This window comes from Triturus cristatus, chromosome 11, assembly GCF_964204655.1.
Source record: "Triturus cristatus chromosome 11, aTriCri1.1, whole genome shotgun sequence".
In the NCBI taxonomy this organism is placed as follows: domain Eukaryota; kingdom Metazoa; phylum Chordata; class Amphibia; order Caudata; family Salamandridae; genus Triturus; species Triturus cristatus.
This window is the reverse complement of record NC_140594.1, coordinates 1162624177-1162634887: the sequence shown is the minus strand read 5'-3', so window position 1 is coordinate 1162634887 and position 10711 is coordinate 1162624177. Positions and strand designations below refer to the sequence as shown.

Sequence of the window (10711 nt, the reverse complement as noted above, 5' to 3'; positions counted from 1 at the left end):
CGACCTGAGTAGTGGCAATAGGCCTGCAGGACTTGCAGTGTCATAGGACGGCAGACAATCGTGATTGAGTGATCGAGGAAGATTGCCGTGAGCTCCATTAGCAAGATGGAAACTACACTAGGCAAAAGAGAGAGAAAAGATAAAATGAAGAAAGAATCCTGTAAAATAATGTACAGTCGTTTCAGTATAACTTTATGTATCATTATATCATTGTGTATTGTTTTGGCGTTTATAGGTTGGATTATTTATGCTCTGCAGCAAAAAGTTGTCTCTCCTTCTTCTTCCTCCCGTCTTCTTCTACTGTCTCTTCACATCTCTTTCATACTCTTCCTCCACATGAACTCATTAGAAGAACTGAATATTATAACAATTCCTTTGTCCAACTGTTACATCAGCACCAGTTAGTGGTCAATACAACTGACTATTGGGTGTGTGGACTTATGCCACATACCTCAGAGAAAGGAATGCCATATTTAGTTCTCCCGTTTTCTTATGAGGGTACTGCTTGGGCTTATTTTGTCATCTTCTCCAATGCTTATCAGACGATCCGTTAGTTCACGTGTTAGTGATCCGGATTTTAGTCATAGTTCTTTGATTAAGGGAATGGTAGCTATGGCTAAAATCATGGAAAATAGTAAAATCTCCATTGACGAAAGAAAGGCGTACACTAACTGGAACGTCACCCAATATATGTCTAGTCTTAGTGATAAAATTAAGAAAGGAAAGTCTTCACCGATTTGGACTATACCACATCAGGGCAATTTCTGCTTACAGATAAACGATCGCTCTTCTGACACCATACAAAGGAATAACTGCTCCCATACGTACGTTTATTCCTCTCAGAACTCGCCTCCTCTAGTACCATCTCAAGGCACATATTTCATCTGTTATAATAGAGCTTACACATGGTTACCAACGGGTTTCTCCAGTACTTGTTATATAGCTTTTCTTCTTCCCCCTACATACACCGCTTCCGGAAATCATCATCGAAACAGATACGGCAGAGGGATTATTGACTCGAAAGATACAGCAGGACAAGAGGGAGGAGATTTCCTTAAAGGATTCCTTCCTTTTTGGGGTCCAATGGCTAACAGCAGAAATATAAGGCAATTGGTTCGTGTTGTAGAGACCACAATAGACATCACTGTAGGAGCCTTAAGTAACATCACGGCAGAACTACAGGCGGATCGTCTTATGACATTACAAAATCGAGTTGCCTTAGATTTTGTTCTTGCAGATCGTGGTGGAGTGTGCAAACTGATCGGGTCAAGTTGCTGTATTTTCATACCTAATGACGCTCCGACAGTATACCAAGCTATCTCCAAGTTGCACATAATCTCTGAGTCTATTCACCAGGACGAAGGAGATTGGTCTTTTACGGAGTGGTTTGGGGGACTACAGTCTAAATGGGGTTGGAAAGCATTGACATTTCTTGGAATAATTCTGACCATTATTTTCTCCTGTTGCCTTTGCATGCACTGTGGTCCCGCTATCTGTGACTTTTGTGCTACTATGTGCATCCCAAAACCCAAACCACAAGTAACAGAAAACATAAGAATGATGTTACAGCAACAGCTCGATGACCTCATGGCTATCGACATTGACTCAGATTAGCATGAGTCTATCTTGCCTGAGTTCTGGCAAAAGGAGGGTCTGAGGAACTTCGATTTCTGATCGCGATCGAATCGACCCGCCATTTTGTGCTCCACCGCCATTTTGTGTTGCCATCACTCAGGCAGCACGGCGAACAAAGTCTATTCTGCTTTTTCTGCAGCCTGGTGTTGAAATACGCTTTCTGCCTCTGTTTGCAAAGCTGATGTTAGGACTGGCCGAGTACACTAATCCCTGTCTGGTTTTTCGAATCCCCGTCTCAACTATCTGTTGATTCACACTATTCTTTCCTGACTTTATCTTATCGTCTGGCCTTCACTGTTTTCTGCTAGCATTCTCTCGTTTCACAACTGTCCTCCAATGCACACAAACGTATCTCGCCACCTGCAAGTTAGTTACGAATCCGTTAATAAATTAGATTAAGGGAGGGGTGACAAACACAGTTGGAGGAGAGGTTTCTTCGAGTCTTGTGACACTTTTGTTTTCCAATCTCTCCTATTGGTTCTGTCCTGTTTTCCAATTTTCCTTATTGGCTCTTTCTTGTATGTTCTGGGAGTGTGTTTGGTTAATGTATATGTTACTTATATAGTATATAAGTCTGTGCGCCACAGAGTGAAGTGGTAGTCTCCTGAGAACCTACCTTGTGTACTTCTGGGATAACTGTACTAGCTGCAGCTAAATAAATCTGATCTTCTAACGCCGACAGAGTGTCCTGTGTCTCTGTGTAGCTGAGCAGGAGAACTCCGGAGACTAGGGCGTACCCTGCGCCGCCAGGCCCAAAAGGTTCTGGTTCTTCATATACAGGAAGAATGTCTGCTGAAAATTTTTTGGTGGACAGGGAGGTTCCACGTGTTTGAGCAGAACTCCTCTCTGATACAGGCAGAGACGTGCACAAGGGCAACTTGAAATGTGAGCGTGAGGATACTGTTGTGTAGTTCCTATAAGTCTGTATAGGATCTGCACGTTTCGACAACATATACTGTGGGACTGGTGTCCAGGCTGTTTCCAGACACCCCCCACCCGGATATGTTCACCTGTATACCAGCTAGCTCACAGTGCCATTTTGAACTCCTCTTTCCAAGGAGAGAATAGTTTCTGGCAACTATCGAACATGACAACCCTGACCCCTCAGGGATCGTGGAAACAGTGCGGTGCTTTTGGCTCAGTCACTCGTGCTCACTTTGTCTCAGAGAGATTCACAGAATAAATGATGGGGACGTTTTCAATAAGCATTTATTTAGCCAGCGTCATTCTAGTGTTAAATATGAGTGCTGCAACAACCATAACATAAGACAGAAACAGATATAAACAATTATAAGCACCACAAGAGTAAATGGATGGTAGAGTTCTACCATATTGCTAAAACAATAGATTTATGCAGGCATATAGATACATGATAGGAAATATTCATACTCCTACGATGCTAACCCTAACTAGATGTATCAAAATGTACCTAGTATGTACGTAGGTGTAGAGCCAAGAATCCCCCTGGGATAGAACCAACTCCATTACCTGGTGTGTGAGAATGAAGGACCCCATCTTGGTCTTGAACGGACACCACGCAAGGGATGTCAGAACACTGAATTCTTGAGTATCTGGGTGCAGGAACCTCAGAATCTCGCGTCAGTGTGTCAGCAAGGAATTCTTTCTCCTCTGCCTGCCCCAGCAAAGATATGGGTTGTGAGGTTCCCATGACGCACAGATTGCCCCCATGAGAGCTGCCATAAATGCAGCAGCAAGGATGGTCACAGGAGGAAAGAAACTCAATCAAATCTCCCCTGCACTGGAAAACCTAAAGAGGCTACAAATCGAAGCACACTGCTGCTTCAAACCTGCCAGTCTCACCTACAAAGCCCAACACACTGGTAACCCAGATTACCACGCAGCCAAACTCACAAAAGCAGGGGAAACAAGAAACCTAAAAAGCTCCAACACACTCCTTCTCATTATCCCCCCAAAAAATAAACAAAAAGCCCTCTCTCGCTCATTCTCAGGCAACACCACCCAAAAACTGGAACTCTCTCCCAGTACATATCAGAACTGACCCCTCTTTCATGAGTTTCAAGAGACAACTAATAGAATTTCTCCTCAACCGGCACCTCTATCGCTCTGGAAAACAGCTTATGAATTCCATGAATTCTCCACCTAGTTACATACACTTCTCCCCCAAGGGCTACACAACAAAGTGGCGCACAACCCCACAATTTTAATGCTTCATTACTGAATGAGAATGTCTCTAGACTCTCGAAATTGTACTTTTATTTTATTGCTGTGATTGACTGATAACTGTCTAGACTCTGTGGTATTTTTGTATTGATTGTACTGTTGTTATCAGTGTACTGTGACAGTCTGATATTTTCCGTTACGTTGCTGTAAAGTGCTCTGAGGCGCCTCAGGTCATGCCAGTGCTATATAAAACTCCTAAAATAAATTACAAAAATAAATAAATAGTGGACCTTTGCACCCAACTCTTCAGTACATCCCTGGACCTATGTAAGAGTCAGTAGGACGGCTGTGCTCCTCTGCTGGAAGAAGGACTGTTCTGCTGCCCTACTGCCTGAGGGAGAAGGAGTGGGCCTGCATCTTGAACCCAGAACCACCAGAGTGGCTCCAAGAGCTTGTTGTCTGGCCTCCTGATCAGAACCTCAGGGACAGAAAAGGCTCCATCTCCCTTGCACGTTGCACCTGGACCTGCCTGCTGTGTATCCTGATCCTCCAATGGTGCCCCTACAGGCTGGATCATTGGAAGTGGGGATAGAGGTGCTTTGTTGGTCCAGCTATGGTCTTCACTAAATCTGGGGTGAAGCTACATGAAGCCCCTCAAAGCCTCACCACACAGCTTCCAGCCTCAATGGAATTGATACCGAGCAACGCAAAGCCTCAACCCTCAGCTTCATCCGAACCAACGTGAATCGACGCAAAGCCTTGCCACACAGCGTCATCAGAACCAATGTGAATCGACGCAAAGCCTTGCCACTCAGCGTCATCAGAACCAATGAAGCACAACGCAACCTGATGCAGGACTTTGCATCACGGCCCTCACAGCCCCTCGGAACTGACACTGGAAGGTTCAAATCCTCGCAAAGCATTGCCACTCAGTCTGCACACTATGGACATTAGGTACTTCACTCAGCGGGCCTATATATGTCCCTGCAGCCATTATAGTCAGCCTGAACTTGTGACTCGGTCCTGGTCCGGCCAACCCAAGTACCACATATGGGATTTTAGCTTATATGCACTATTTTCACTTAAATCTTTAAAATGACATATCTCCGGTTCTACTAATTGGATCTTTGCCATTTTGGTCTGAAATATTTTTTAACCTTTTACTTAGTTTATTTTTTAATTTGTGTGGGATTTTCCTTGTGTTGTGTTCTCACTTTATTACTGTTAGAAGTGCTGCATACAAAGTTTGCACATTGCTTCTTGAGGATTTAGCAGAGGATAATTTGGGGTTTGCTTGTGTTTCAGCCTGACAAGAATTGTGGTTGCTACTTGAGTAAGGATTCACCCCTCTCCACCAGTAACCGAATTGTCAAATCACAAAGCACCAAGTTATTGGGTCAAATATAGCATCATTGATGCCTTAACTTGGTGCTTCTCATCATCCATTAGAAGGTCTTTTTCAATGGAAATTAAACTGACACCTGGTAATAGCAGTGATGGCTGCAAACAGGGGACAGTCTCCTGCACACATACCCTCGCCTGGTCACATACCTCACCCTCGCATAGTCTCTCACCTGCACATATACCTACACCCAAGCAAATACTGTTAGCTGTGCACAGACCCTCACCTGTGCAATCAATCAATCAGAGGGTCTTTTTGAGCGTGGCTTGTCATCCCGGGGGTCTACAAACTCTGGGGTTCCGTGTTCCTCGGATGGAAGGTGGTGGTGGTAGAAGAGCGAGGTCTTGTGCTCTTTCATTGAGTCCTTCAAAGATGGGGAAGTGTGTATGTAGAGGGAGAGGTCATTCCAAGACTTGGCGGCGAGGTAGGAGAAAGAGCGGCCTACGCAGCAGCTGCAACGGATGAGTGCGGCATGGGACAATGCGAGGGAGGAGGATGGGAGATCTTTGGTCAGTTTATGGAATGTCAGGTGGTCGTTGTTGTAGGCAGCTCCAGACTTGTAGAGGGCTCTGTAGACGTGTGTGAGAAGCTTCAAGAGGCATCTTTCTTGGACAGTAGCCAGTGGAGGGCTCTGAGGTGTGGCGTGTAGATGGTTTTTCTGGGGAGGTAGAGGATGAGTCTTGCCTCTGAATTCTGGAAGATCTGAAGGTGGTTCAGGAGCTGTTTGGTGGCTCCGGTGCAAAGTGTGTTGCCGTAGTCGAGTCGGCTGGCGATGAGGGCCTGGGTGACTGTCTTCTTGGTTGAGACGGGGATCCATCGGAAGATCTTCTAGAGCATGCAGAGGGTGTTGAAGCAGGCAGAGGAGACGCTGCTGATTTGTGGCTCCGTAGGTAGCTGCGAGTCCAGGATGATGCCGAGGTTGCCGGCGTGGTTGTAGGGGGTGGGTCCGGGGCTGAGTGCGGACGCCCACCAAATGTTGTTCCAAGGAGAGTGCTTGTTCCAGAAGATGATGAACTATATCTGGTCCGAAATGAGTTTGAGGCAGTTGGTGGGGATGATGTTGGCCATGGTGTTCTGGAAGTTGGCTCTTGTGGTGTCGGCATCTTTTGAGGTGGATAGGAGGAGCGCTGGGGGGATGCCACATACCCTCACCTGTGCACAAACCCTCACCTGAGCACATATCCTCACCTGAGCACATACCTCACCTGGGCACATACCTCACCAGGGGCACATCCCCACATATGAACAAACACTCACCTGCACATATACTCTCACCTGTGCACATACCTCACCAGTGCACAAACACTCACATCCGCACATACCCTCACCTGTGCACATACCCTCACCTGAGCACATACCTCACCTGGGCACCTACCCTCACCTGAGCACGTACCTCACCTGGACACCTACCCTCACCTGAGCACGTACCTCACCTGGACACCTACCCTCACCTGAGCACATACCTCACCTGGGCACATACCCTCACCTGAGCACGTACCTCACCTGGGCACCGACCCTCACCTGAGCACGTACCTCACCTGGACACATACCTCACCTGGACACATACCCACATATGAACAGACACTCACCTGCACATATACTCTCACCTGTGCACATACCTCACTAGTGTACAAACACTCACATCCACACATACCCTCACCTGAGCACATACCTCACCTGGGCACATACCTCACCAGGGGCACATCCCCACATATGAACAAACACTCACCTGCACATATACTCTCACCTGTGCACATACCTCACCAGTGCACAAACACTCACATCCGCACATACCCTCACCTGTGCACATACCCTCACCTGAGCACATACCTCACCTGGGCACCTACCCTCACCTGAGCACGTACCTCACCTGGACACCTACCCTCACCTGAGCACGTACCTCACCTGGCCACCTACCCTCACCTGAGCACATACCTCACCTGGGCACATACCCTCACCTGAGCACGTACCTCACCTGGGCACCGACCCTCACCTGAGCACGTACCTCACCTGGACACATACCTCACCTGGGCACATACCCACATATGAACAGACACTCACCTGCACATATACTCTCACCTGTGCACATACCTCACTAGTGTACAAACACTCACATCCACACATACCCTCACCTGAGCACATACCCACATCCAAGCACATACATGATATAGCATAAACTACTGGCTCATGCAGCAATTGATGTATACGAATGCTATTAGTTGTGTAAAAAAACCTGGCCCAACAGGAACATGTCATATAATATGTTTGGGGCACTGCACTCGTGTGTGTATAGATAAAAACTGCAGTGTTTATGATTTTAAAGGTTCGCCACCTCTCACCATTAGTCCGGCTACATCAAGATCTTGTGAGCAGGAGGTAAGTGACTGGCAACACTTTTCACTTTTATAATATCTGTTGCCTCTCTGCGGACTTTGAAGAAGTGTGCCCGACCTCACCCCACCTGTGAAAAGCACAGAGAGCGTGACTCAGCGCTCTAATCTCCTCAGAACGTTAACGGGGTCAGGGGTCGGGGATTAGACAATGGCAGACCCCTGCCACAGATTTCAGGTGATATGACCTGTGAATACCAGGGCTCATTCAGTGTCTGGGGCAGTGCCCTGCTGGTTCAGTCACGTGCCACAACAACTGCACCCACACAATGCTGTGGACACAACCTCGGGGGGGGGGGGAGGAGGGGGGCGAGAACTGTGCTGAGCTGTGCGTTGCAAGGGGCAGGGGGAGTGTCTGGTAGCAGCACGAGCTTGGCACAGTCCCATCATAAGTTCACCCTTACCAGCAGCACTCCAGAGCTCCGACTCGACTGCTGCAGGCAGAGACAGGCAGCCGCTGCAGGCAGCTGCTGCAGGCAGGGACAGGCAGTTGCTGCAGGCAGGGACAGGCAGCTGCTGGATGAGAGACGGGCAGCTGCTGCAGGAGAGACGGACTGCTGCTGCAGGAGAGACGGGCAGCTAAAGCAGGAGAGACAGGCAGCTGAAACAGGCGTACAGTGATGGGCAAGCCGAGGGCAAAGAAGGAGCGGCGGGCACTCCTCAATGAGGGGGAGGACAACGAGATGGTGGGTTTTACTGTCACTGCCACTAAGAAACCTTATTTGAATTTGTGTCGTGTGCTTGTGCAGTGAGCCTGTGGACTTGTGTGTTCTTGATGAGTTGGTAACACATTTGCATATGTGCAGATTATATTTAGTGCTCACAACATTTGTTTTACTTAGACCCTGGTCACCCTTAAACTTTCTCTCATCAGCTGTGTCCTGCAATGTACGTACACGTCTGGAAAGACGCCTGCAGCTGGCACGAGCCGGAACGAGTCATCTGAGCTGGTGACAAACCCGCCGGCAAGAGAATGGGTTCAGACGCTAATAATGCATTTATTGGTGGTTCTTGTTTGGTTAATGTGGACACACTTGGAACGGACACAGCTTCAAGTGCCTTTCCTCCCTAAAGCATGTGGTGCAGTGGCTGCTTGCTGCTAGACTGCTGGGGAGTGGGCACACAGGTGTAATCTGATGACAAGAGTAAAGGGGGACATTTACTGAAGAGACACCAACAATTACAGCAGTGTACACTTTAAATGCCACCAGTCAGCAGTGGCAACGAATGATGACATGTGATTAACTTTTTGAGTATTGAATATATGGGATTTAAAAAACGGGCGGGGAGCTTTAAAATATTTGTAAAACTGAGGGAGAGAGAAGTGGTAGAAACAGCGATGCTGCGAGTTTTAGGAATAAAAGGTGGTTTGAAGCAAGAAGCATGCATATTGGGCAAAATGGCAGTGCAAGAGCCAGTGTATTATACAGAATAAAGTATCCCTAGCATGTTCTTACCCAAGACTGCAAAAAGGTCATCTGATCATTGCCCAGGACATTGGGCGGGCTCTCTGTACTTGCTTAGAAAGGACAGATGTTGTCTGGTTAAAGGGAAGTCAAAAGCTTCATCCGAAGCCTGACTGCCTAGGAGTATCTGGAGTCTAGAGTACAGAAAGGGTACTACATCTGGAGTCTAGAGTACAGAAAGGGTGTTACATTTGGACTCTAGAGTACAGAAAGGGTATTACATCTGGAGTCTAGAGTACAGAAAGGGTACTACATCTGGAGTCTAGAGTACAGAAAGGGTATTACTGCACTTGGATCTAAACAAGTCTCCTGGGAAAAGACAGCTATTTTCCAGTTTGCATTTTGGGAAGCTACCTTCGGCAGCCTTGACCAGATGGGTAGGTAGAAGCAGTTGCTAAGACAGCAACAGGTGCATGTGAGTGCACGTGTGTTTGCATGTATGCATCTGTGTGTGTATATGTGTGTCTATGTGCATATATGTATCTGTGTGTTGGTACTTGCCAGTTTGCATTTTGGTAAGCTCCCTTTGGCAGCCCTGATCAGGTGGGTAGGTAAAAGCAGTCGGTAAGGCAAGAACAGGTTCATGTGTGTGTGCATGCTGTGTGTTGTGTGTGCATGTGTTCGCATTTGTGCAGCTGTGTGTTGGTGTGAGAGTATGGTTGAGAGATTGTGAAGATGTCTATCAACCCCAGGTCCTGTGACCATGACATTGCCTAGCCTGAGGGTCCTCTTGAGAGCCTCCCTTGGGAGCTGAGGGAGGGCCATCTCTCAAGGAGGGGGGTGCCTTGGGTATGTGAGATGACAAGTCTACCAACATTTCGGCAGTGAGCTGTTCCCTGATTGCGACTGGTCTGTAGTGTTTGGTTGTGTAGGTTCGGAACATTTGTGATAATTAACTTTGTATGCGACCCTTGGCGGGAGTGCCGGCTCTGAAGGAGGTTGTCAACCTGGTTAAGTGGGATAGCAAGCCTACGGTCCTCTCGGCCGTGGGCAGTTTCCTTGCTGTGGTTGGTCTGTAGGGGTCCCATGGGTAGGGTGGATTTGGGATTGAGGGATCACTTGATGTGGTTGCCGCATGGACTTCGAGCACTCCTCACAAGCGTACTAAGTCCACACCTTGGTTTAACGAAGCCTTATGGATGGCTAGGAAGTCTTATAAATGCTTAGAGCGTAAATGGAGACTAGACTTTCTGGATATAGATTAACCCTGGGCGTAGTTCGCGAAGTAGCACTTCGCGAAGCTTCGTAAAGTGCAGTTCGCACTACGCGAGCTACGCGTAGCACTTCGTGAACTGCGTAGTACCTTGTTTGCACTGTGCCAGATGTCGTTTTCAATGATTGCACAGTGCGGACAAGCAACCGGCAATGTGCAATCATTGAAAATGGTATCTTGCACAGTGCGAGCTGTAGTTTTCTTCTGCTCTAGTAGATTTTTATTCGAGCGGCAGCTTTCTCAACGCGAACTGGTAGTTTCTCATCGCGAGCAGTCGCAATGAGAAACCCGACCTCCTCGCGTTGGGAATCTCGCCGGGAGGTTTATTTTCCATGCTCGCGATCGCCAACTTGATGTTGCTGATCGCGAACAAGGAAAAAGTCTCGCCGAGATGTCATTTTGCTTGCTCGCGGTCGCCAACTTGACGTTGAGGACCGCGAGCAAGCAAAAAATGATCGCAGCA

The 10711-nt window shown here is 47.6% G+C and overlaps 1 protein-coding gene across 1 annotated transcript in view; it reads left to right on the top strand.

Moving 5' to 3' along the window:
- The first annotated feature begins 7967 nt into the window (after positions 1-7967).
- LOC146788639 (putative cation-transporting ATPase 13A5) overlaps positions 7968-10711 on the top strand; it is a 586298-nt gene continuing 583554 nt past the window's right edge. The window contains exon 1 of the mRNA XM_085635842.1: positions 7968-8255. Within this exon, the coding sequence (XP_085491968.1) occupies positions 8190-8255 (66 nt within the window). The 5' untranslated portion in view covers positions 7968-8189. The remainder of the gene's footprint in view (positions 8256-10711) is intronic.